General features: G+C 43.6%; 1 protein-coding gene across 1 annotated transcript; it reads left to right on the plus strand.

The window, feature by feature from the left end:
• Positions 1-27,890, plus strand: CLIC6 (chloride intracellular channel 6). The gene is made up of 6 exons (XM_061359084.1): positions 1-1,514; positions 24,339-24,448; positions 24,892-25,017; positions 25,726-25,832; positions 26,286-26,467; positions 27,664-27,890. Exons 1-6 carry the CDS (start codon positions 147-149, stop codon positions 27,823-27,825), a joined length of 2,055 nt encoding a protein of 684 aa, XP_061215068.1. The 5' UTR covers positions 1-146; the 3' UTR covers positions 27,826-27,890.
• The last annotated feature ends 45 nt before the right edge of the window (positions 27,891-27,935 follow it).

A 27,935-nucleotide genomic window follows, 5' to 3' on the forward strand; every position in this document is an offset into this window, starting at 1 on the left:
GGCTGGCCCTGCGCAGGCGCCGCCGTCCCCCCCGTCGGTGCCCGGTGCTGATCCCCGGCGCCGGCTCCTCGCCTTCCCGTTCGTTCCGGCGGGCGGACGCGCCTGTGTTGCTGCGCTTTCGGGCAGCGGCCCGTGGAGACGCCGGCATGGCGGAGAGCCCCGGACGGCCCGGCTGCCTGCCGCCGGAGGGAAGCGATGTCCCTCGGGAAAGAGGCGATGAGGAAGCGGCCGCCGGGCAGCCGCAGCCAGGGGTGTCCACAGAGGGGACGGCGGAGTCCTCGGACGGGTCCTTCCACTGCGAGGAGCCGCGGCTTAGCGGGGTGGCGATGGCTGGGCAGGAGGCGGCCGAGGCGGAGGTGGCCCCGGGCTCCAGCGCCGGGACGGGGAGCGGATTCCCCGAGGGGGCGGCGGAGATGTCAGGCGGGCCAGGCGCAGAGCAGCAGCCTCCGGCAGGGGCTGAGCAACGAGTTCCCGACGGGAAAATCCCGGGGGGCGAGGATCTGCCGGGAGGGGATCCGTTGGAGGCGGCCGCGGGGATAGACGTGCCTGAGGTCTCCACGCCAGCAAGAGCAGAACCCGAGGGCGCGGCCGTGTCCCGGGTGAACACGGAGCCCGAGGAGGCAGCCCCGGAAGGTAAGGAGCCCGAGGGGACAGCCGCGGCAGGGACGGAACCCGAAGAGGCAGCCCCGGTGGGGACGGAACCCGACAAGGCAGCCTCGGTGGGAACGGAGCCCGAGGACGCGGCCATGGCCCTAACGGGGACGGAGCCCGGCGAGGTTGAGGCAGCCCCGGTGGCACCAGACCTCGAGGAGGAGATGGGGACAGTGCCGGTAGGGACAGACCCTGAGGAGGCAGTGAGAGAAGAAGCCCCGTCGGGGACAGACTTCGAGGAGACGATGGCAAAAGACCCGGGGGAGACAAACCCCGAAGAGGCGGCGGGGCCAGACCCCGAGGAGGAGGTGAGGGAGGAAGCTCCGGCGGGGACAGACCTCGAGAAGCCTGCGGGGATAGAGCCGGTGGGGACAAATCTCGAAGAAGCGGTGCGGGAGGAGCCTGCAGACACAGCACCGGCTGGGAAAGACCCAGAGGATGCGGTGCAGGAGGCAGCCATGGTAGCAGCCGAGGAGGCGGTGGCCCCGGCGGGGAGCAAGGTGGCTCCCAGTAGCGGCGGGGAAGCAGAGGTGGCGTTGCCGGCCGGAGGAGAGGCCGACGGCAGACGCCGGTCGTCGGTGGGCCCCGCCGGCGAGGACGAGGTGGAGGCAGCGGTGGCGGAGCAGGGAGCCGGTGCACCGGCAGTGGCGGAAGAAGGGAGAGAGTCCCCGGGGGCAGGGGGAGCGGCGGAGCAGCGGAGCGGGTCCCCGGGCCCCGAGGGCGGCGAGTGGGACACGGCAGGTCGGAGCCTTAACGGCCGGGCGGAGGACGAGGAGAACGAGAGAGGTTCGCCTGCCGCCCTGGAGGAGGAAGAGGAAGATGAGGAGGAGAAACAGGAACACGACATCTCTCTCTTCGTCAAGGTAAGGTGTAAGGGGCTGGTGCACGACCTTCCTCTCCTCCAGGAGCCCTGGACAGCTCCTGTGATGAGTGGCATTTAAATCTGGCAGGCAGAAGTCAAGCCTAGCAACGATGATTTGATTATTAACACCTGTAATAAACTTACTGCTGGCTCCTCGTTCTTCCAGCAGGCAGGATGGTACAGGGCTTGCAGCATGGTGACTGAAGGTCAAGCCCTACCCCTCCCCTCAGCTCTGGGAGCTGGTGGGGCTGCTCAAGCACAGATATGATGGTCTCCCCCAGTTTTCCCTGGTGGGTCCTGTGCTAGTTTACTTGAGGATTCTCTAGGTTGAAATGGAAAAGGTATGCAGGGATCTCAGTGTTTGTGGACTTGGGGATGCTGCTTGTGCCCTTCTCACCATGGGGCTGGGGCTGAGGGCAGAGGTAGTAGGAATGTACCCAGCAGCATCCATTTGTTAGCTGTGAGTTGTGACATGAGTTCTCAAGGGATTTTAAGATCCACAGAATGCAGTGAGAAGGGGTTGAGGTAGAATAAACTGGAAAATACTATTTAAAATGTGATACTGGGATTTTCCAACATGAACTGAGGTTGACAGCCACACTGTCTGCAATTTTCTTCAAGCAGTAGGAGTTTGAATGAATTATGATAAACATACTTCTTCTACACAAGTATCTGGGTTTACCTTTGTGAGGTTAATTTGCCTTCGCGAGGTTAGGTTACCTTTGCAAGGACCAGTTTGTAACTTGCTAAATTCTTGTTGTATGCTCTTATATTCATCAGGGAATGCTGGAGAGTGGCAGAGGCCAAAGTCAGAAGGACTACGTGTGCATTATTGCACTTGGGTGCGTGCTTTATGGAGTAGCAATGTGGTCAAAAGTAGAGCTGTTGTGACTTTGTAGTCCCCAAATATTAGGATTAAGCACAGTTTTTTTAAATATCTGTGAATTAATAAAGACCAAAGCAGGAGCATTTTTTATTGTTGACTTAGCATTAGTAACTTAAGAATGCCTACAAAATAGTGCAGCTGCTCTTCTAATGATTTCAGGGGAGAAATATTACAAAGCTTGAATATTTTACCTCACCTTGAGCTAGATTATTATTTTTTTTTTTTAGCTGAGGTCGGTTTAGTTGAGATTGGATTATTTTTTTAGGGGTTGGCACAAATTTCTCCAGTTTAATGGAAGAAAAAAATACCTGCAAGACAGCATCTCCCTACCCACCAAAATGTTCCTGGGAAATGAGAAGCACTTCTCTTTCCTGCTGTCAGGAAATATGCTGTTCTTGCTGTCATGTTGAGACACACTCGCTATCTTTCCACTCTTCTCTTGGCAGCAAGAAAGGGGTATAAAAAGGAGATTGTTATGTATGTTAAAGTAGGTTTTAACATACATAATTGTGTGCTTAAACAGCTGTTGATGTATTTTGATGGGGAAAAGAGTAGAGTGGATTCTAACATGGGAAACCATGAACTCTGGGATTATTGAATGTTTGTATCTGATGCATGTGGTCCACAGACATGGTGCTCCTTTCTGAGCCATTGCTAAAACTCAAGGGTTGAGGAAGTGAGGTGATCCAAACTGAATGCAAACATTTGTTTTGAGCCTTTAATGCTTCCCTTACTATGTGTGTTTCTAATGGACATGGTCACCCCTCTTACGCTTCATGATATCACTATGTCTGCCTATTAGGTCTTACATGCTTTTGAGATTTTGACACCCACCTCTGCCTTGCAGGTGCTGCTGACTTCTTCCACCCTTCTGCTGCCTTTCTCACAAGCACCTTCTGTGCTTCCTCTGCGAGTTGGGGGTTTCCTTATAAATACACTATCCATCAGCTCCCTGACCTTCTTCAAACATCTGCTTAAAAGTAGCATTCTGTAACACTGCTAGAAGCAGGGAAGTGATTAGGCTGTTTAAAATACTGAGACTGTTGCGTGTCCTGTTTCTTGTTTCTTTGCCATGCCTTATTGCTGTTCATTTCATCTGCCTGTTGATTTTTGGCTTATTCATAAATGGTCAAGATGGGGGGATTGTCAGCCTGTTGTCTGTGCCTGCATGCACAGTGCTAGAAATAGGAGGGCTGTGCCACGAGTTGATAGCGCAATAGAAATACAGAAGAATTTTAAAAGTAAGTCCTACAATAAGATAAAACTCATAAGAAAATAATACAGTAATAATGATTGAATGATCATCACAGTTCCCCTGCTAGGGAGCATTACACTAGATTTGGCTAACACTGAAGTACTTGGTAATAATGTACTAAGAATAACAAACAGAAGCATGACCATCAGAAAGAAACTTTTTAAGAGATAACTGTATGATGAGTAGTGTTTCTTGTTTTAATTGTGGTTGATCAAGCTTGTTCTTTTTAGAGGGCTTGTTGTTTATTTTATGTTGGCATTTTATTTCCTCTTCTTCTTTCTGCTGTGGTTCATTTAATTTTGGATACATGTATTTGAATGTTGTGAACATCAAGTACCTTGTGCCTACCTCTGTGTGGTGGTGGCAAAGTTCCTTCTAGCTCCACAAGCATGGGTACTAGCAGTTGTGCTTTTAAGCTGATTTGTGTTGCTATGCAGTGCTATTTAGTTTGAACTTAGACATGCAGGGTCCAGTGTTGAGACCTCATGCTTTTGAGATACTCCAGCACTCAACAGGGTTAGTAGCATCTATGGTAGATAATGTCCTTCTGGACCAGCAGCTCAATGCCAGGCAGGCTACACTAGGGCATCTCGGAGACAGCAGACAACTGTGTTTGGGTGACTGAATTTAATGAAGCTGAACTACATAAGACCTTCTGGTTGTAAGGACAAAGCCGTATCAGAATTGCTTTGAGATTTTTACTTAGGTGCTTACCTGGTTTCCATTTTCCCAAGAAACAGTATCTATCATGTATTTCCTTTAGATAGCAACATTGTGTGTTTCTGGTGTTTCAAAGGTAAATGTTTGCAAAGTATATCATCCAGATACACTTTCGAATCAGTCTTTGGTAATACAACCAAGCTTATCTGGGACCTTGGGTAGGACACCCTGTGGATGTTGAAGCTTGCTAGCTGGTCTTCTAAGGTCAATGGTATAGGTATGCTTTTCTTTTTCCTTATGTGGTAAAAGACCTTTATTTGTCAAGAAACTTCGGTAAATGTCATATTTATCATACCATTTGAATGAAACAGAGTTCTCACTAAAATTAGTTGGTTAATTTTAAGCAATTTAAAGCTTTATGTAGGACTTAAGAGTTTATTTCTAAATAAAATAATATTAAAAAAACCCTAAACCTGAAAACAACAACAACAAAAACCCCAAACAGAATCCCCAAAACCAGTTCACCAAAAAACTCCCGCACTCCTCCAAAAAAAACCCAACCCAAACAACCAAAAACCTCCAAGGTTACCTACTGATGGATTTCAACTTTTCTTACAGATAGGAAACCTAAGCACCAGAGTCCCAACTGCAGAATTCATTATTCCTGAGATTTCTAGGGATAGTGATTTATCTGTATTGCTGAACACAAACAATCAGCCAAACAACCCAGCTTGAGCACAAGGCCTTCTCTGAAAATCTGAGATTTTGCTCATCTTCCAAAACATTACTTGCTTAGTTTCTGGGTTAAAGAGTATACAGTAGAAGTTGACCATGAACCTCAGGGAATAGATTTTATTTGATGAAAAGGAATAGGCTTTCATAACATATTCCACCTCATGATATTCTTGGTCTCTAAATCAAAGTAATTTATTTTGATTCAAAGAGTTACTTAATTCCTGCCATGGGCCAAGGTTACTTTACTGAAACAGAATTTCCTTGCACCATTCCTGAGATGTGCTTGACTGATTTTACATACTTAGAGCTGTGCTGAATTATCAAAAGCCTTGCTGGGAGTAGAGACAGGAGATAGGACAGGAATAACAAGTGCTTGCATCTGTGCCTCGTTAACATATCCAACTTAAACGGCAATGGGTGTTTTATATTAGAGCACAAAACAGAATCTCCTTTTCTGTGATGCTATGGATCTGTGGTTTATATATATTTAAGGTATAAACTGAACTTTGGGCTCTGAGTGCTACAGGTAAAAAGTCCATGGGCAGCAGGAGCTCAGATCCTTGGAAAAAAGCCTGTAATGTCCATTCAGTGGACTCTGCTGTGCATGATGCTTAACGTAAACATCTACAGTAAGTATTTGTGCTTAAGATCTTGATTTTTGCTCACTGGTGCAATCAGTCTGTAAATCAGTTAGGTGAGTATGGTTTATAAGGAGAATAGCTGACGTAGAATTGTAGAATCATAGAATAGTCAGTCATAGAATAGTTCCAACCCCACTGCCATGGGCAGGGGTACCTCGCACTAAACCAAGGCTCTGTCCAACCTGGCCTTGAATGCTGCCAGGGATGGAATCCTGTATTAAAATGCAAATACACACATGCTTATTGTCCTATTTTAGTGCAGGTTCACCATGGGAGCCCCATGTTTAGATGACTTTGGGAGAGAGGAAAGTAAAGATTTCTATGTGCGGAGTCACCCTACCTCTGTGTTTACAGATTAAAAGAGTTTTGGGGAAAAGTTTAGTTATTGAATATTTATCCAAGCAAAGGGAGCTATCCAGAGCTTGCCAAAGGTGAGCACATTAGCTTAGTGTGATGCCACTGAATACAGTTTACCATGAAATGTGCAGGGGACCATTTGATACGGTTTGGGCATAGAAAACAGACAGCTTCTGTTTGCCTGCATTCCAATCATTGCTGCTGCATTTCACTTTGTGTCAAAACCACACTGCATTTTCCTTGAGGATCACATCTGCTCTTTTCTCCTCACCCTCTGTTTTTATACTTCTCAAGTTCCATTTCGTGTACCTTCTTCAAGCATGACATTGCTGCCGCTAAAATCCTGTCACTTTTTCAAATATGTTGTTTTCCTCCACCACTTTTGGCTATTTTGTTTTACAGTTGGCTAAGAGACCTGTGTGCTTTTATAACTGAGTAGTCATGACAGTTACCCTAGAACAAGGGAAAAGTCGCTCAGGAGAAAGCCCCTCCCCTGGAGCAGAGCAGGAGCACTGTCTAGGCTAGATGTGCTGAAACCAGAATCAAACCAAATCTGCTCAGGACTGAGCCTTATGAGGCTGCCCAGTAAAACCAGCAAGGCCCTTCTTTTCTGGCTGCTGGTTAATGAGCTGTTTGTATGGTGCTTTTGATTCTTTGACTACTTACAGCTGTACAAGAAGTGCCGAATCAGCAGAGGTGTGTTTGTTCAAAGACATTTTGTGGGTCTGTTCCCAAGACTGTGGTACAAAGCAGGAAGCTGGCTTCTTTCCCATGGGTATTTGCCCTTTCTCAACCGTTTTTATTTTCTATTCAGAAATGGAATATGGCAATTTTGTGTTCCCTAATGCAGCTTAAGAGGAACTGGCATTACGAATTCCTTTCATAACTCTTCAGGTTATTGTGTGTGCTGGGTGCACCTGCAGCAGTTTTCCTGGGAGCTGAGTACTCTTCCAACAGTCTTCAGTTAAACTGTGCTTGGTAGACTTTGGTGTGAAAGGCTGCGATACCAACCTTTTTCTGGAAAAGCTAAGCAAACTGCTTGAGTGTACAGTCTTTTTCATTTGTACTTCTCGTGCTTGCTTTCTGGCCATTCAGGTTGGCACCTTCTTAAGGCTTAGACTGCTACAAAGAAACAAGGATCCTTGGAACTGCTGACTACAGAGCAGCTTTGAAAGCTACAGCAAAAATAGTTTTGGTGCTTTGCTCCCGGAGCGGTGGTTACAGAGCAGTGGTGTGCTCTGTTTATGCCAGTGTCAGTTCTGACAACTGACAGGCCAAGTCCTGTTTCAGAAAGACACAAAGCAAGAGATAGACATTAAGTGATGGGAAATGCAAAGTTGCATGTAATGTTCTCTCTGTGTGTGTAATCTAGTCATGCTTCTTGGAGTCATCTTTTTGTCCATGCTTTGGAAGTCCTAAAACTGCAAATGCCATGGGATTGTACAAGCCTTAAGCATCTATTTCTTGTCAGTGTGACTGAAGATCTCTGCACTTTGCAGGCTTGTTTTAGTCAAAATAAGTTCTGAAATAAAGTAAATGTCTTCAAAGCTGCATTCCTAGACCTTTTTGCACCTTTATTTACTCTGAGCTCACTGCTTCAGTAAAGCACCTCACCATGTGTTTTGCTTTAAGCTCAAGCTTAAAGTCACGTGCTATTTTAAGCTGTTTGCTAAACAGTGGAGACTCCTGATTCAGCCGTAGGGCACAGCTTGCATTTCTTGCTGGCTGAATCCAGCAGCAGCTTCTGATGAGATCAGCCTGCTGCCCAAAATTCAACTATACTGCCTGCGCTCCTTGAGGTTTGTCTTTGTTAAAAGGCCGATCTTACCCGTGCTCATCAGAGACCAGGGCAAGGATGGAAGATTTCCTTGTCTGCTTTCTCTCTTAGGTCCCTGTTTGTCTGAAGTGAACCTTCATTTCTTAAATCCGTTGGAGAGCTGCAGCCTTCTTCAGAAACATTGATGATTGCTGCATGATTATCATGCAGTTGTGCCTGGGAGTTTTCATGCTGTTTAATTTGAGGCTTGATTCCCGTTTGTGTATCGATGGATAATGAACGAATCTACAGGACTTATGGCATTCATGAATATGAATAATAAGTGTGTGCTGAATGATTTTCTGGGAAAGTGGAGGAAAGGGATTTAGCCAATTAATTAAAAATTACTACACTAAAATTAAACTATTAGCAAATTCAGGTGAAATTTTACAAATGGTCTTCATTAAATAAAAATTAAGAGCTTTTTGGGGAGAAATATTACCTGTCAGTGTTAGGTCTAGATTCATTCATAAGGGGTTTAGGCACAGCTGCCAAAATGCAGGAGACAGCAGTAGCTACCCTGTACTTAGGATGTTGGATGTGGGTGACCGAGATTGTGATGTTACCTGGATCATAAGTGGAAGATCAGTGTGTGTTCCTCTGTCATGCCAGAGCCATAGACACATAGAGTTATCCCTGCTCTCTCTTTGACACCATCAACATACAATAATTGCCTGCAAAGTGAGACAGCATTAGAAAGATAAAATGCAAGGAGCCAGGAATATTCAGCGATCATATGGTTAGGCAGCATATTGCCTATTTGCTATTACTTCCCATTGTAGCAGTATATAGGTTTTCAATGGCATTCAACAGCCTCTGATTCCTGTGGATTTTGTGACTGTTTTGTGGAATAAGAGATGTGTTACCCATGTGCTTTGAGAAACCAGGATGCGATGGGCATTAAAAAGTTGAAAAGTTATCGTGTCTCTTTCCCAGCAAGATTGTAACAGATCATGCCCAGTCCACTTGAGAATCTGGATTTTGGTTTTACTAACATCCTTAACAGTAAATATAAACCATTATTTGTTGATTTTTAAAAAGTCTGTTTCTGTTTATTAGATATCTTTAATACTAACCCAATTTTTTCTTCCATGACTTCTTCCATTTGAAATGGGTTCACTCCAGCACTTTGCTGTCCTGTTCACAGGAAGGATTAGGCAACCTTGTGATGGTTCCACTTCCACAAACATTCTGCCTTTTTGGGCTTTTCACCTTGATGGGTATAGCAGCCAAGTTTAGCCATCCTAGGACCTCTGTGTTTTGGCCTTTCCTGCGGTCTCGTGCAGATTCATGCAAAATTGTATTTGTGACTGTTTTTTAGAAGTTAGTTTAAATATTGCGAAGCAGGAGTGACAATGGAAATTATTAATATGACCACAGTTTTTCAGGATGCTGATCTCTGGTGAAGCTGCTTTGAATTGTCAGTGAATGTGTACTTTTAAGCAGGAGACAGATCTCTCATCTTTAGAGGCAGGAAAGGGAGTAAGGTAGTAAAAGGAAATATTATACCTATTATATAAAAGGGGAGGTGAAGGATGGAGAATGACTCCAACACATCACTGACCCTATTCTCTGTGTCTCCCCTAAAAAGTTCCTGTTGCTTCTTTTAAAAAGTAAGAAATTGCATGTTCCTTGAACTCTGCCCAAGGAGTGTAAGTAAATGCCATGTGAAGGTTAAATGATTATTTTCATGCTCGGATAATAAAATGTCACACTGTGATAAAGACTTGTATGCATTTCCATTTGCGATGTCTGATTATTTCCTGATAAAAGCCTGAACAAGTTGAGTGACTCCGTTCCAGTTGCTTTCAATAATACCCGCCTTGTCAGCACTAAAGTGTTTTAATTCCTTCATAAAAATATTTAGCTTTTCAAAGCAAACAGTGGTAACTTGTACAGCCTGCCACCAACCCCACTGATGGAGGCTTTCTCTGGGAAGAGGGTGCCTGTCACAGCCTCCTGCCTGCGAGGAGCCTGGGGCTGGCTGCCCGGTGTGCCATGTGCAGAGAGGTGGTTATGGTGAAACCTCACGGGCAGGCAGAGATGCCAGTGTGGCATCTCTGGTCTTGTTTGTTTCCTATTCATATGCTGAAACTTTAGCACATATGTGAATATTCAAAATAGACTGGAAACATAATTGTTAAGAGTGAGCTACATACAGCAGGACTGGAGTTGCAGATGTGTGCCCTTTTCCAAGTTATTCAAATGGGGTAGTTACAAAGAAGTTAAACATTTACTCAGATTTCAGAAAAATGCTAATTTGTGTCTTGGAGAATCATTGACATTTACCTGATAGTTATTTTTGAAATTATTTTTAAAAGCTATTACAGAACCTGAGTAGTTTCCTTTCCATAATGGTCACAGATGAAACTTGAAATGGGATCCAAATATACCATAAAGACCTAAAGATTTTGACACCTATGCTGCCTGCAGAAACAAACATGCTACCAACCTCTCAGCAAGCCCATCAGCTTCCTTTTTGCCAGGAGCACAGCAGGGGCCAGGGGCTCCCCAGGGGCAGGGACCACAGACAGTCTTTATTTTGGGGAGTATCAGTGTTACAGCTGATTGGTTTGTAGTATGGTTCATGTAGTTTGTATTTATTTAAAACCTGTATTTTAATTAGCAATACCATGTAGCCTATATTTTCCTAAAGCCTGTGAATAGAAATGAGGTGGTGGGGAGAGCCAGATGAAAAATAGCCCTGAGTTTGAATCTGCACCAGGAAAGGAAGGAATAGAGTTCAGCCACCCTCTCTGTCAAGCTAGTGGGGTTTGGCTGGTACTTATGTCCAGTTTTCAACTTTTCTTTCAGGACACATCTTTGCCAGTTCCCTCTGGAGCTGGCAGGTTTTTTATGTGATATTTTACCTGGTTATTTGAATTATGTTCTATGTGGACCAAAATATCACAAATTGTTGGAGGGTAATCTTTCACTTTCACCTCTTGATTTAAACATTAGACTTTGGAATGCCATTGGCAAATTATTTTCTCAAGCCTTCAGTGACCAAATCCCTGAAGCTGCATTAAATAGTTTATTTATTTGGGTATTTCTTATTTGTTTACAACACAAATCACAGATATATAGTTTTTGCATTTAGATTGAAACAGCATGTCTGTGTGTCACAGGTTAAGTATTATATGATGAAGTATAAACCAGGATGTGTCATTGAAATGCCAGTTAATCTTTTTTTCCCAGACCTATGTGTTCAAGAATATAATGCTCTTTTGTTGAAGTAATTCCCTGTAAGACTTTAAAAAGGATATAAGAATTTTGTCTCCATGTAGAATGTTCAGCTGGCATCTTGCCATGTTATTAAATACGGATTAGAAATAGCACTGAGGTATTTAAACATAATTCTTGTAACAGGATAAATAGCTAATAGCATTTGGTTTGCTGCTTGTGTGCTTGTGACCTGGTAATGTTCCCATTAAAACAAACACAGACGGCCCAAGCTCTGTAGGTAGAATTCCCAGCAGAAGAAAATTTGGTTTTGAACTAGTTGGTATAAGATTAAAGCAGTGACCTCTAACTGAGCGGTGCTTCCCAGCTCAGATTTTCACCTGTGTTCAGTTAAAAGGCTCTTCGTATCCTTAGAATACTGGCAGGTTTTTGAAGATAATCTTGAATCATAAGGAATGAATAAGAACTGGGGGTGGTGGTGATCTTTTTGAATACTGTGTGCTTTTATTTACTATCTAGCATATTTCTGTTGTGGTTAAAGTGGATGATGTATTCCCTCTCCTCAATTGCAGGGGAAGGGGACTTGGGCACCTGTGCAGCCATTCCCCTTTGCCTCTCCTTAAAACCTTCCCTTCTTAATACACCACTTGATTAGGCTTTTTTATTGTTTTTAATTTTTTTAATAAGCAATGGAGATTTTGTCACTTCTCATGTTAAAATAAACTGGCTTCTGTATTGGAGGAGTGGCAATGATTCTTTACATTGCTTTGAGAAGTCTCGGTCACTGTGTGTAATACACATAATTCATTATCATTGTGTAATAAATAAGTAAACAAGTAGTGGTGACTGAAAGTAATGCTATTTTGAGTGAGACACAAAACAAGTATAGTTCATGCATTGTGCCAATTACTTTTGTAGAAGAATGATATCCATAAATTGGGCAAGGCTAATTTATACCCTACTAAATTATAGCTGAATTTTTTCCAGTGGTTGCTAGACACACATTAATTTTCCTGCTTATTTTTACATTTAATTTTTCTTGCCTTGCTTCTGTTCTCCTGGCCGTGCACAGTTCCTGGAAGCTTGCTCTTCGTTGTCATCTAAGTAAGTCTTGTAAAATAAGAGATAAGTAATAACTCATTAATAATAATGGTGGGATAAAGTAGTATTTGTTGAAATCATTTTCCAAGTTGTTTCAGGGAAAAAGTAAACTGTCACAAAGGGTTACTGTATTCATGTATTGTTGGTGGGGGATAGACATCTAAAAAACCATAGAAAGGATGTTTACTTTGCCTTAAGCTTTTAATATCTGGCCAAGGAAAGACTGTGCATGAGTGCTGCACTACAACCAGAGATGGAAACCTGGGAAAGTGCTGAATTTTGCCCAGCTTTCTACCAGGGCTTGCTGGCCCCCTCCCTTGGTTGCTAGCTGAATGGGAAGCACCACAGGCCACTGCACAGGTGGGCACCCTTGATTGGCAGGAGCATGAGACAAAGATTACCCCATCAAAGCTTAAGCAGCCCCAGGAGAACCTCTTTCTGATGCCCCCCAAATGCTGGAGTTGCAACAGGAGCATCCAGTTTCCCCTCCCCACAGCAGGAGAGGATCTGCTCGTGCAAGGAGCCTCCTTCAGAAAGCTCTGCTTGGCCAGGCCTTATCACTCAAATAATTTAAGCAAATGATTGTTGAGCTCACAAAGCAGTGGATTCCTGGTTGCTGATAGCTTTTGCCTGATTGCCACATTATTTACTGTTCTGTGGATGGCAGGTAAGCTATATGCAAGCATCTTCTATGTTTAATTAGATGCCTTCCCATCATGAGAGGCACCAGTCATTTTGCTCTAAAACCAGGCTCAGCACTGTGCCAGGTTATGCTAAATACTGTAGCTACCAGAGTGGCTTTATGTGTAGACCTGGTACAGGCAGCTGAAAGATATCTGAGAAAACAAACCTGTAATTTGCATTGTTCCTTGGTGATTTCTTTTGGCTTTAGCCATTTTTTTAAGTACCTCTACTGACTGCCTTTAGTTGCCCTGTAGAGAGCCACAGCTGTAGATGAGAATACCGGTGGCCACGTGAAGGGCCCGGCCTAAGGCCAGTAACAGCAGTGTGCATAACATCACAGAATTGGTTTACTTTACTTTTCTGTAAGACTGCATACATACATAAGTTTAATCTTCAATCTCTTTAGTGCAAATAAGAGTGAATATTAGTAAAACTTGCATGGCCAGCAGGGTAAGGGAGGTGATTTCTCCCTATCTGCTCTCTTGAGACCCCACCTGCAGTACTGCATTCGGCTCTGGGGCATCCAACACAAGAGGAACATGGACCTGCTCGAGCAAGTCCAGAGGAGGCCACAAAGATGCTGAGAGGGCTGGAACACCTCTGCTATGTAAACAGGCTGAGAGAGTTGGGGTTGTTCAGCCTGGAGAAAAGAAGGTTCCAGGGAGACCTTAGAGCAGCTTCCAGTGCCTAAAGTGGGCTACAAGAAATCTGGAGAGGGACTTTTTAGAAGGGTGTGTAGTCACAAGACAAGGGGGAATGTTTAAACTGAAAGAGGGTAGATTTAGATTAGATATTAGGAAAAAATCTTCACTGTGAGGGCGATGAGGCTCTGGCACAGGTTGCCCAGAGAAGCTGTGGCTGCCCCATCCCTGGCAGTGTTCAAAGCCAGGCTGAACAGGGGGGCTTTGAGCAACTTGGTCTTGTGGAAGGTGTCCATGCCCATGGCAGGGGGTTGGAAACGGATGAGTTTTAAGGTCCCTTCCAACACAAACCATTCTGTGGTTCTGTGAACCACAGCTTCTACAAATATATTACAAGATATTGCACATCTTAATTTTCACCCATAGTCTCTTGTGTTTTATTCACTTTACAGTGTTATCATTTAATGATTCCTTTATTTATAATTTTTATCAGAACTGGAAGGGCAGGGTGCAGGCAGACCTACTGTTCAGCAGAAGTAGTGGGCAGACTGCTATAAAATCAAAAGTAAACAGATTTCATCTAAGTAACAGGAGTGAGTTTGAGCCTTTTGTTTCTCATTATTTATAAAGTAACTGGACAAAGGTAAAAAGTTTATTGCTACAAAGTTACTCCTTAATGAAGGAAAATTTCTTCCTATGCATCAAAAACATTTAATTGCTTACTAAGTAATTAAGTTAATTTCAGCAATAATTACCCAGCAGACCGTAAGTACATAATGCAGCTAAAGTTAGAATAAAGGAGGCTTTTTCTGCTCTGAAATGGCTGCTGGCATGTAGGGGAGAGAGAGACCTGAAACCAGAGGAAATTACAGCTTCAGAATTCTTTACCTTTCTGTCATCTAAAGAAGACTGGAATTGCCAGATGTCTATAACCCCTTTAAGCTGTGACCACTGCTCACTACATAAAAACAGGGTCGAGGGAAACATCCCATAAAGAAACTCCAACACACTGTTAATCCCTCAGCGTGAACTGAGGACGAAGACCATTTGAAGAACCATTTTTAGCAAAGAGCCGTACTGAACATTTGAATTATGAAACCTAATAAAACAAAATAATCATAGTAAGTTAATGCAAGCACTGCATGGAAGAAAGTATAGTGTAATTTCAGAAACCTAACAGAGTGAGAAAAGCCTTAATCATGAAATTGTTGGAAGATGTTATGAAATGCTAATAGGTGGCCAGGCCAGGAGACATAAATCTTGCCCAAGCTTCAAATGTTAAAATATGAGGTAGCAAGAGTTTCATTATTTCTGCACATGGGGGCTAAGCCTGAACTCACTGTCCATGCCAGAAGAACCCTAAATTGCCTAAATTATCATCCTGTTTGTAGGCAGACTCGGCCTTCAGCTTACTACTTATAATCGTGGTCATGCAAAAGACAACTTAATGGTGTTCTGTGGTCAGTTGAAGATGTGCAGGTGAAAAGTTAATTCCTTTTACTGCCTTGCACCTGTATGTGTTTCCTTTCATTCTCTTTCCCTTGACATCTCTTTTTGGCCTAGCTTTGTCTAATCTCGACAGTGTTTTGTAAAAAGATTTCCAAAAATCCTTTGGCATTCCCACTAATGGTCTCTATATAAATGTTCTGTTTGTTTTTTAAGTTAGGAGCACTCTTTCAGTTAATATTTTCACTGTACTTATACATATTTGTACCGTACTTATTTTTTAGTGCCTAGATGCTTCTATAATGGTCTACATTTCACTGTATTCATGAGTTAAAAAAGGAAAGCAGGGCTAAGAAATCCTTCTGTCTGAGAATCCCAGCCACACCTTTTCCATAGTTTTGTATTTGCATCAGTTTAGCAGCTGCTTGGTGTCCTGGACCTCCACAAGCTGACAGCATTTTAAAGCAGGACTCCTAAGATCTCATCTTTGTAGCCTGTTTTGTGGTTGGCTATTAACATCTGATGGGTCCAGACAACTGCTGATGGGTTTCACCACCCAGAGCAGCCTCCTGATGTCTGGTCCATGAACTCAGTGACTTGGACTTGTCTGAAAGTTACCACTTTTTATCACTAGCCATTTTTCTGGTATCTTATACTCAAGGGTTATCAGTTTGCTGTGTATTCACTGTGTTCCAAAAAGCACTGGAAGTGCTCCTGCTGTTCCTTCTGGGTTGCAGGCTCCATCTGCAGGTCTGGTTGTTATCATTAGATAGTTCCCCAGCATCTCTCTGGCTGAAACTTGTCCTTATGTTTTGCTGAAATGCCAGACAGGACCTCCAAGGTTCCCTCCTGGACCATTGTGCATTTCCATTTTTTGTGAGGTGGAGGAAGAGAACAGGAAAGCCATCATGCCCAGTGATTTGAAACACTTCCAGCTACGCTGGTGCTCTAGAAGACATGTGCTTCTTGATTAATCCCATTCTGTTCTGTGCAGTGGGACTCTGCACTGCTGCCGGTCCATGGGGCACACAGCATCCATTGACCTGGATGGAGAGGGTTTGTGTTTCTGTAACAAAACCAGGCTCTTACCTCCAGTATAGTAGCAGGTTGTGGTCAAGCCAAGTGCACACTAATTGAGTTGCTGGCTCCTCCCCCAGGTTTCCTTCCTGCAGTTGTGCCTGCAGCCGTCTTCAGGTTTTGTGCAGTGTGCTAATCTGGTACCCACCCTTTCTTAACACGTCCTCTTCCCAAAGCACTTCAATTTGCAGATTGGATTACTGAGGAGTAAAGTCAGCTAGTGCTCTACTTTGTCATTTCCCTTCTGCTACTCGGTGCACAGGATTTATGATGAGTCTGCTTTATTCTAAAGCCAAAATCAAATCCCCTTGAGTGGATAACTAGCTGCACTTCATGCTGTCATTCAAAAGGATATTTAGCAGATACAAAACTTAAAGAATCTGTCCATCCATTTGCAGTTGGTGAGCTAACATGCTTGTTTAAAAATTACAGGCACACCTAAATGCATTGGCTGATTGTGACTTCCATGAGAGGTGGGAGAAAGTGGAAGACATCCAGAGACCCCAGGGTCCATTTTTCAGCTGACCATCCAGATTACAAATTTTGCATGCCCTGTAAGATCTATTGCAACATGTTGGCATGATTTAGCTTGGATGAACGGTCCTGGGGATCGTTTCAGCCTTGCACTGAATGATCTCACTACTGAGGCTGTCTCATGAACCATCCAAACACATGCTTGAGGAGGGGTGTACAGAGTGAGAACTGCGATGTAGCTGAAGGCTGCAGCTGTGATAGTCTTTGCAGTCCTAACTTGGTTTTTATGTAGGGGGTGATGGGTAAAGGGGGTCATTCCTGCTTGAGTGGGAAAGGGCCATGCTTCCTACAGGAGTGGAGTTCAACGTGAACACTCTTCCGATCGAAGACTTAGCTACTCAATTACTAGAAGCTGTTTGCATTGGAAGGAGAGTGCTCAGGGTTTGTCCCTAGTTGCATTTGAGTCAGCAGGGCAGACTTCCAGCTTTAGCAGGAAAAAGGGGTCTTACAAGTGACATCGTAGGAGAGGGTGATTTAAGACAAACCAACTCTTCACTCTTTAGGGAAAACATTTTAGTACACTTGCTCCTTCCTTCCCCTGCATGCTTTTGTCTCTTAGCACCTTAAAAAGAGAAAGAAGCCATTTTCAGCAGAATGCTTGTTATGTTTCTGTTGCCTCCTTAACCCGGGTTTAGGACAAAAAGTGTGCTATGAACTTGTGTGTTAAAAGTTGTAATCCTTTAAGTATGTTTGGTGTTCTCTAAACCCTGTAATACCGTTCAAGATAAAAGATAGATGTTATTAGTATTTCTAAATATAAAATAAGATACATTTGTTTTAAAAATGAAAATCCTTATGGCACACTCTCAATATCAAGGTGCTTATTTTGCTCTTAAAAGAGAAAAGGAAGGGGAAATGGGAAATTATTTTACCTGAAGGAGCATCCAACTGCTGTTTAACACAGGTTTCTCATTGAACTTCTCTACTACGGATGTCAAACACAGCAAGAGTCTGCCCTGGGGAGTACAAAAAATACAGTTTATGCACAGGAATCACAACTACCAGCCACATTTACATATGACTATTTCTTCTGTTTGGCTGAGAAATTAAACAGCAGCTGGAAAGATCTGTTTTAAGTGTTGGGTATTATCGGATAGGCAGAGCTACATGGCTGTTCAAAAGTATTGGAATAATAAGTTGCAAAAGTTTTCTTTGTCCATTATAATGTATTTTAAATTGCAGATGCTGTATCTAAGAACTTAGCCTGGAATTACAATTTCAGCATCTTAAGTATTCTTAAAAGTGCCATTAGCGAAAAGCAAGGGTTCTTGCTGCAGAGGTGGCTCTGAGCAGAGCTTCTCATGATGAGACGTACTAATGTCTGGGGCTGCTGCTGCTCATCGCTTCGGGAGCACAAATCAAGATTTCCATTTCAAGCCCAGTAGGTGGCATCAAACGAATTCTCTAAAATCCAGTGTTCGGGTGTTCGTGTCTTAGCTGCAGCCACAAAATAAACACAGTGCTTAGAGAAAATTCCAGGTAATCTGTCTCACCCTCACAAAAAAGCTTTGCTTTGAATGTGATCTAAACGAAATGACATGCCTGTGGTGCTCCTGTGCCTAGCACAGAATATCGTACCTTACTAAGTGTATTTGAGTTGCCTTCAGTGAAGCAAAATGACTTGTAACTATATTTTTATCACATTCATAACAGAAGTAATATTGCCAATTTTAGGTTTGGTTTTTTCAGTGTTGTGATACTGTGGGAATCTGCATGAATACTGTAGCAGGCATCAAGTATGTAAAATGCACTTTGTATCCTCAAGCAGCAGGTGCTGTTGCTTTGTTTTAATTGAAACGATATATCTGTCACAGCACACTCACAGAACATGGTTATGGCTAGAAAACAGGTGACTTTCTGTCTGCCTGTGATCTTAAAAAAATGTTCTTAACAAAATGGCTTGGGCACTTTGTGGTAAACCAGAGGGCAGTGGGGTTGCTTCTCAGGGATGAGGAGGAAAAAGGAGGCACTGGGAGCTCCCCTCTCCTGTTTCCTTGGCTATTGTATGGTCAAGTTCAATGGCTGGTCCCAGTGATGCAGAAGGGCAGGAAGTAGAGCTGTTTACAACGGGGGCCTTTCTTGCATTGCTGCTACATGCGCAGAGCCAGTGGTAGCTACTCAGAGCACCTACTGCTGTTGGCTGACATTGCAGGGCTTAGTTTATGGCAAGAGTTGGGGCTAGGAATGCAGTGGGTTCAGTTAATCCATGCCAGTGCTGAACAAATGAGTCTCTAGAAGGAATTAAAGCAAAATAACTGTTGGTCTTGAAAGCTGCACCCAGCCTTAAAGTTGCTTCCCACAGGAGGCCCAAGCTTGCAAACTCCCTGTAGTTTTTCAGGCAGTAGTTTTCAGCTGGTGCTGTGGTTCTGTTCTTTGACAGAAGATCAAATGCGCTGTGAAAAAGGAGAGGGGAGTTGTTGGTGTGGTATAAGAAGGAAGAGCACGCACAAACTGCTTCATAGCTGAGGATTGAATAAGAAAACTTAAGAGGCAAGTCCCAGTTCAGCCTGAAACAGCAAGCTCAGCAGAATAGGCAGGGGCAGATTCATGGTACTGGTCACAGCTGGATGGAACGTTGTTTCCCAGTAGCAGCAGTTCTGCTCCACTTGCTGGGTAAACCTGCCTCTTAGCCAGCATAAATATGGAAAAGAAGGTAACTTAGCTCCCTCGTGTTGAAGGAAGAAAATGGAATTCAGTTCAGCTTTTGGGAAAAAGAAAAAGATATGATCCTTGTTCTCCTTTTTATTGTAGCTTCAAAAGGATTATATAATTATATGAAAACAAATAAAAATGTCTGCTCTGCTCCTTCTGAACTGTTTCTTCCATGCTTAACCTTCAAAAGGAAAGAAAAAGTCCAGGAAAAACAAATTCCACTCATCACGATTTTAAAGGCGCAGAATGTTTGAGGTCAATAGAAGAACCTTCAAAGACCTGGTTCTTGAGATGTTTGGACAGAAACAGTTACAAAACAAATTCTTACAACAGCTCCAGGGGCACAGCCACTCCAGCTCAGGGAGAGCCCCAACTACTGGCTTAAGAATGACATACAGTGTGTGACTCCTGAGAGAATTCACTATAATTATCCTCTTGGTGTGGATGAGGATGTGGAAGCAAGTGGCCTCTTCAAGGCAACCTAGAAAAGCAGAGCTGCAGCTCCAGAAACTGAATGTAGTGCTTTTAGGACCCTCTTTGATATCTTGTGCCTAAGGTCTTTCTGCCTAGTGAAATTAGCCTAAGGCATGGTGGTGCTTCTACTCTTGGGAGCTTAAGCAGTAGTGGGAAGAAGGGTGTGGATAGCTTCTCCTTTTCCCAGCATCTTTGAGGAAGACCTCGAACAACAACAGAAAAATAGACTGAAGAGAGTGGAACAGTGAAAAGCAAATGAAAACAGGGAGTGCATGCTAATAATCCTGTTAAGTAACGGCACATCATTACAGAGAGCTGTCAGAAGTCGATACTGCCACAGTCACTGCCTAAGGCTCTGATGGCTCTGAATTAAAGCTTCTGTGCACGGCCTGACATTTTTCTCCTCTGCAGCAAGGGATATCTTAATTGTTTGATTAATGAACTCATTAAATCCCAGTATTACTAGAAAAAGCACACTGACCTCCTGACCAATCACAATTAAAACATAAATGCCACTTGCTCAAGGTGCTGGTTTGCCATCTAAGCAGCAGAAGAGCATAAAAACCAGCTTTGTGTTCTGGGGACTTGGCCCACTTCATCCACAAGATCTGAATGTTTAAGAGACTGTCACAATTGCAGGTGGAGGCCATCATGCAGTATTACCTACAATTACAGCAGCATTTGCCTGCTTATTACGATTATAACCAGTCTGGAAACACAATCCTCCATTGAATCAACAACAAGGGACTCCAGCTGACATGACCGCAGTTAAGATCTCACCCTCCATCATCACTAAGCACAGCAGTGAGGAAGTGTAATTAAATTCTGTGTGTGTACCAGGCACAGCTCAAAGTTGCACATCCCTGTGCAGTGGTGTGGAGAAAAATGCAGGGAGTTTTGTTCCCAGGCTGCAATGCCTCTCGTTGCACTATCTTCCTGAGGGTATTAAATATGGGTCTTCTCTGATTCTCTTACTGATGCATCGTGTCCTGCTAGGTAAGATACCGGCACACAGTCTTACTTCTGTAAAAAGGGCACCCTTGCTTTGTTGGAAAGTACATTATCACACAATGATGGTATATTTCAGGTATTGTTGTCTTGCTCAGTACACAGCTATAAAGCTATTTCAGTGTCCCAGCTCATGATTTTTGAGTGGCTGGTGTCATCATGGCAGACCCTCTGTTTGAAAACTTGAACAAATGCTTTTGGCATGTATCACTCATGCTTTTATGTCCAGTAGCAATTGTAGCCCCCAGATTAGATGAGAACTGAGTTAGGAGAACAGAGTTGTCTCCTGTAAGCCAAAATGCAAGCTGAGGTATCTGAAGGCATTTAGCTAGTTGTATTCATTCTGTGTTCCACAGTACGCCAAAATATCCACGTTCTGGGCTTTCAGCAAAGGTTACAGGAAGCTGTAGCATCTTTGAGGTGCCAAGTCTAACTGCGTCAAAGTCTGAATCAGATTTGGTGTTTAAGGTCTTGCAGTCACTTCTGACTGCTGGTCACTGTTACAGTAGGGAAAGGTTTAATCACTGCTTGTGCTGTTGTGTGGGCTACTGTTATCTGCCTTCAGTTCTGCAGAACTGAAAGAAACCTGGAGGTGCCCACCACTAGCCCTGGCGTGGCAAACCTGGAGATTTGTCATCCCTTCACCTCACACCCAGAGCTCAAGCCCCTGAGGACTAAATGGCTTTCAGCTTCCTAAAGCCTGATGTGGTTCACCAGCTTCTCAGTTGTCTCTACTTGAATGGCTGCTGCCTCCTTTACCGTAGCACCTCAGCAGCTAAGTTTCACTGAGGAACTCCCAAATCGATGACTGTTCTTCTCAGTTCAGGCACAGCAATCCTAGAGCACACGGCCCCATCTAAGACATTGGGGTGTACTACACTGCCTGGATAGTGTGGGCTTTTAGAATGGATTTAAATCAATAAAGTGCACCACGGATTGCACAAGGAAACTTCTCAGGTTTTCTTCTTAGCCTGAGAGAAGGATCATGGCCACATCAGAAGTGAGGAAACATCCTAATCTCTGTGAATTTATTTTCTGCTGTAAAAGCCAAGTGCTTTCCATAACCACTGGTGACAAGAAAGCTGGGCAAACACTGCAGCACTTCACTAGAGACTGTAATGCCTGCTTTGCACAGAACACAGCTAAGAGAGCAGTATGCTATTAACGTTCCTTGTAAGCAGCATGGGAGAGGAGGCAGCACAGGATGTGAAGGTCAGATGCCTTTTGGCTTTCGTCAGTGTGTTTAACACCATCAGAACTAGCCCATAGAAGTCATCAAAAAGTACCAAATAAACAGCTGATCACCTCAGTCATTACAGTTGGCAGAGCATTGCTGTAATCAGTAATGCTTAATCCCTTGTTTTATTCAAGTCCTCTTTTCTTTTATTGCTAGGTTGCTAGCAGGCTGCTGGCAGGCTAAAGCCATGAAGGTAAAGGCTGAGAGATTTGCTGTTTGCTATTTTATCCAGTGCAAAATAGAAAGTAGTGCTGCAGCAAATTCTCCTCCCAAGTAGGCATGGACGTTAAAAAGTTTGCGCTTAGAAACAAGACAGGAGGTTGCTTCTGTACCATCTCCAGGACTGTCATCCCCCAGCTTCCTGGTTGCCTGTGTGTCCTTCCAGCTAAGGACAAACTGGGACTCAGTGCCTGCTTCATGCCTGTGTTACTCATGGTAAGACACCTGCCCTGACCTCGATCCCTGACTCTACCTATGGACATTTCCCCAGAAGAGCAGGCTGGGGCTGCTCTGAAGTGTAATGTCACCAAGGTGGTGGGGGACAAAATGAAGCAAAACCCATGTTTCCTTAACTCCAACAGTAAAAGTTAGAGGGAGCCAGATGTGCTTGCCTGACTCCTCTAGGCATGGCACATGCTAAACGATGTCCTCTGGCTGCTGCTTCTGCCCTCTGCAGCCTGGTGGAGGGTGGGGGTGCACATTGCTAGCATCAAGGGGGCACAGTAATACCCATCACCCTCCTTTTTCCTTGGGGGAGTAGGTAAAACCTGGCATAAGAGGCAGGGTGAGACAAAATGGTGGTGTTATGTATTTAGCTCTATTTTAAGCACATGCTAGCAGCATTTCTAGTCTCATTTTTATGAAATGCACAGTTGTTTCCTATCTTGTTGCTGTAAGCTGTACAGCACTGCAAAGCAGTGCTCTGAGTAGGAGGAAAAATACAATAGTAGCTTTGACCAGCTTTCATTTTTGCCACCTACAAAACAAGAGTTTTCTAACACAGAAGTCCAGCTGTTTTCGCATTTCTAAAAGTCTTCATCCCCTGGCAGTGCTTATGACAATAAGTTATTATGGTTTTCACTAACAAGAAAGCCAGTGGCTGTGGCAGTACCAGAGGCAGAAAGCAACAGAGAGTTATCAGAGGAGGATCATTCAGGTTGATAGAGAGAATAAGAAGGTTTATCAAGCTGCAGGAGCATCCTTTCTCATACGTCCCTCAAGCTCCATGGCAGAAACTTGCCTGCTCCAGACCAGGTGCTCATTTCCAGACATAGAGCTCTTTGTGAAGGTGAGCACTGTAAAGCAATCCAACGGCAATGTTTGTTTATGGAGAGCTTTTTACTATAGTTGAGATTCATTTGATAGCGTTGAGGAAGGTGAAACAGCAAGCAGAACTGGTTTCATTAATGTGTGTCATTTGGTTATAAGGTCTGCAAAACTTAATGGACTAACCTATTAACTGAGTAAATGATACACCTGGTTTTTTACTTCTGTGCACTTGCTTTTAATCTAAGTTTTGAAACTGTGCTTTAGGAGAATCGTATGAAGGGCTTAAAAATTAGACCTCTGATCTTTTCCAGCAATGTTGTGTGAAGCCTAACTCAACTAATAGCAACTATGCAAGACTGCCTTATTTTAACAAAGCCTCTTAACAAAATGCAATATAAAGTGCGTGAGAGCAACACTTCTGTGACCACATGTATAGTGAGTTATACCTTTAGTGCTTTATACTGACACCCAATGATATGTTTAATCAAAAGGAAAGAGGGGCACACAGAAAAAGAGGTTACATGGCTTGGGTACAGCCACACTTCACACTTAAAAGTGAGACCCTTGGGACTGTAACAAGGAGGGATTACACAGGGGGACATGGCACTTGTGCTTCATTAGTTCTCAGTTCAGCAAAGCACAGACAGATGGGTTCAGCACTGAACTTCCCTTCTCTCTGGGGCTCCCGTAGTTGTTTACTTTGAAACTCATAATTGTTTGATTTATTCTGTTCATTCCCTCAAGTGCTTTGGCCATTACATCTCAATTTATGTTGGTAAGTCTCTGTTTGTTTCCTGTGATCATAAAACGACTCAACTGGTTTTAATCATGCAGTGACTTAGGTAGATTTATGTTCACATGGACAAATGAGGTGGAGATTATTTCCTTTGGAAAGACTGCTGTAATTTCAGTTTTGTTTTCTAACTTACATTCATTATGCATTGTAATGAAAAACTACAGCTCCAAGATGACAGGATTCTTCGTCATATCTCTGTGCATGTCTGGAGAAGGATATACAGAAAATTTGCATGAAAATGTGTCTTGGTAGAGATGGGTAACATGCTATATGTACTCAAAGCAGACCTGAGTTTTCTGCTTTCCTTCTGCATCTGCTATCAGAATTTGCTATTATCACAGATGTATGTGTACCTTTTCTTTTTTACTTACAGGCTGGCAGTGATGGGGAAAGCATTGGAAATTGCCCATTCTCTCAGCGTCTCTTTATGATTCTGTGGCTAAAAGGTGTCATATTCAATGTCACAACCGTGGATTTGAAAAGGTGAGGTTGTAACCAGAGTTCTCTTTTCAGAACAGCTCTTCCAAAATGGTGATTTTAAAGGATGACTCTCTTCTGATAGATTTGAAATGACACCGTGGCATGGCATTGTGTTAACAGTCTGGATGCCTGATTCCTCTTTAGGATTCACTAGTATAAGGTGGACTAGCTCCTTTGAAGCAGCTGAGGTTTTAATCTGTTTTGCAGTAGGTCTCTAACATGACACAGAAGTTTTGAGGTGTTTTTTAAGCATTTCAGAGCACGTTCAGGTACGGGCTAACGAATTCTCACACCACTGGTGTGAGGCAGCTGGGCTAAGGTTTATTTTGTGAGAAGGATGCAGAGCAGCCTGTTGTTTTAAAGGTGAAACAGTTTGTTGCAATTAAATGTAGAAATTGCAAATGTGGTTCCTGCATTGATTAACCCCTTCTCTTTCCTCCCATCAGAAAGCCTGCTGACCTGCAGAACCTCGCCCCGGGAACAAACCCTCCCTTCATGACATTTGATGGTGAAGTGAAAACTGATGTCAACAAGATTGAGGAGTTCTTGGAAGAAAAGCTGTCTCCACCCCGGTACTGTATTCCTGTCCGCTTCTCTTGCTTTCAGTCCCTCATGGTCCTCAGTGGGGGTTCAGTGACCACACCGCTTGGTTTTGCTGGGTCAAGCCTTCATTCATTATGCATGTGCTAGAACTGCATGTGCAGACTTGTGCTTCCGCACCCCAGCAGCTCTTTCCACCTTGCCCCAAACCCTGCTGTCCCACCATCAGCAGCATCCTGTCCATGTACCTGACAGGGGAAGCTGTCTCCTCAGTGACCCCTTCTCAAGCATCTAATCCTGACTTAAACCAGGCAAGCAGTTGCTCTTTCCCTTTCCTCTCTGCCTCTAGCAACAACAGCTACTGGGCTGGCTGCTCTGAGCTTGCTGACACTTGAGCTGTCCAGGCAAGGAGGCTGGGAGGAGCAGCAGCTAGTGTGAGTAGGGGTTTTCCCTCTGCTTTTCCTCATGCCAGGAGCCTGGAGGAGGCCTAGGAGAGCCACTGTTCTGTTTGGGTAGTGTTTGCAGTAATAACAGTTGTTTCCCATCTCCCTCAGGGAAAGGTGGTCATTCACATGGCTTAGGTATGTTTAAAATCGTTTGCCAAGTGATCTTCAGTTCAGGATGGCTCCCTTTGAGAGTCCTGTGTATATTGTGACACTGCAGTGTAAAAATAATCTATGTCAATTAATGGAGATGAAAATAAAGGTTAGTCATATAACTTTTCTTGTTCAACTCCCCAGGTATCCCAAGCTTGCACCGAACCACCCTGAGTCTAACTCTGCAGGAAACGATGTGTTTGCAAAATTCTCTGCATTCATAAAGAACCCAAGAAAAGATGCTAATGAAAGTAAGTGCTGCAGTCTGCTAGTCAGACCTAGTAGCTACTGGGAGAAATCAGAGCTGTACAATTCTAGTACACTTGCTGTCATCGCTCCCAGCCTCGCTGCCCTGCCTGTGGGCAGGCACTTGCTCCATGGCTCGCAAGGTGAGAAGTCAGGGTGAAGGCAGAGCCACTCTGCCAGGTCACTCTGCAAAAGCATGCCCCACAGAGGTGTCTGAGGAGCCATTTCTGGTAGCACAGCCCCATTCCGTTTTTTCTCAGAACCCCATTTAGCTACTTAGGGCTCTTATCCCAGCATTAAGTTTTAAGCTTAGGATAAGGGAATTGCAGGAGTTGGCATGGCCAGATGTCTGTGAGCTGGGCTGGTGCCAGGAGACAGGATACAGGAGTTGCCTTTCTGTTTGGTGTCAGAGAGATCTTGGTACAGGCTTGAATAACCTTTTTATTGTCTTAACCTAGATTTGGAAAAATCTTTGCTTAAAGCCCTGAGGAAGCTGGACAACTATTTAAATAGCCCCTTGCCTGATGAAATCGATGCTTACAGCACTGAGGAGATCACTGTTTCCAGTCGGAAATTCCTGGATGGAGATGATCTCACCTTAGCAGATTGCAACCTCCTACCAAAGCTCCATATAATTAAGGTTTGCATTTGTTTTTTAGCTTCCTAAAGAGAAGAGTGGCACAGAAGCTCAAGTCCTTTTCTAAAATGCAGAGGAATCCTTTTATATGTTCTGAGGCCACACAGTGGTTGTGTTGGGACACGGTATGCTAGTGCATAAGGCCATTTTGTTACAGCGCAGTGAGGCAGATCCTCAGTTTGATGACTCTGGTGCTAGAATGTCTGGTTTCATATCTGGGCTGTGACTGCACTCACTAAGCCTCTCGTAAGTATGAAATGAGTGCTGTAGAGAAGTGTTTTCATTTACATTTCATAGGCAAAATGCTTATGAGCATGGACCAATAAGGTTAAATTATTTTGTCCATGCCAATTCAAGAAGCCAACAGAAACTGAAATTCAATCCTGTCTCTCCTACTTTTAATTCAAAACTCTTGCTTGGCTGAATATCATCACTAGTATCAATAACATCAGCAAGGTAACAATCACCCATTGCCTTCCAGCCAAGGTTCCCAGCTTCCTCTTGCAGGGCTGTGGAACATCTACACTTATCTAACAGTCCTAGTGACCAAGATGTGTGTCACTGGGCTACTCTGGAGCCAACCAAGCTCTGGCAGAGAAATGGCTGCACTGGAAATTCATTGGCTTTCAAACAAACTAGGTCCCTTTAGAAAGTGTCCTTTGTGACTACAGGCACAGCAAAGCTCAGAAGTAGCAGGGTCAGCAGGGCCAATATGGGGAGACTGACGTTATGCCAGGTGAATGCCTGAAGGATGATGGAGGATGAACATCACACCATCCCTTGCTGGCCAGCAGGGAGGGTTTAGGTATCAGCCGATAGTTGTTTCCCCTAGCCATTTGAAATTTAATATTTCAATTCAAGTTTTTCCTTTCAGTGAAAGTATCCAAGTGTGGGGCAGTTTGTTACTATAAGATTGATCTGTTAATTCTGGTTTATGCTAGCTCCTTTTCTCTTTTAAGCTGTGTCTCTTCCAGGTGTGGTCTACTGGTCCACATAGCTCTGCATAGCTCTAGCAGAGTATTTATACCAAATAAATCCTGTAAGTGAGTTAGCCTGTGAGCTAGCTTTCTTCATTTCTTTACCCTTGTGTTGCATATAACAACAGACTTGCACATTGAAAATTAAAACTAAGAGGAGATTTGGGTTTTTTTTTCAGATCATGTATGTAATTATATTTTTCTTTTTTCTTTTAATAAAAGGTTGTTGCAAAAAAATATAGAAATTTTGATTTTCCACCTGAAATGACAGGGATTTCAAGATACTTGAACAATGCATACGCAAGAGATGAATTTACAAACACTTGTCCTGCTGATCAAGAAATTGAGTATGCGTACTTGGATGTTGCAAAGAGAATGAAGTAAACAGAAGATGCTTCTGTTCTTTATTGCTTCTGAGATTCATATGGGCAGCAGCCAAGACGGAAGTATACATTCTGCAGTGTAATTTTAAGTTCTGCTATTGGCCAATCCTT

This window comes from Neopsephotus bourkii, unplaced genomic scaffold, assembly GCF_033783945.1.
Source record: "Neopsephotus bourkii isolate Nb327-2 ecotype Australia unplaced genomic scaffold, CSIRO-AGI_Nbou_v1 NB_962, whole genome shotgun sequence".
Lineage (NCBI taxonomy): Eukaryota > Metazoa > Chordata > Aves > Psittaciformes > Psittacidae > Neopsephotus > Neopsephotus bourkii.

Coding starts and splice junctions, on each gene's coding strand:
- CLIC6 (XM_061359084.1), top strand. CDS start 147: ATGGCGGAGAGCCCCGGACGGCCCGGCTGCCTGCCGCCGGAGGGAAGC. Junction 25,018..25,725: donor GAAAAGCTGTCTCCACCCCG/GTACTGTATTCC, acceptor TCAACTCCCCAG/GTATCCCAAGCTTGCACCGA. Junction 25,833..26,285: donor AAGAAAAGATGCTAATGAAA/GTAAGTGCTGCA, acceptor GTCTTAACCTAG/ATTTGGAAAAATCTTTGCTT.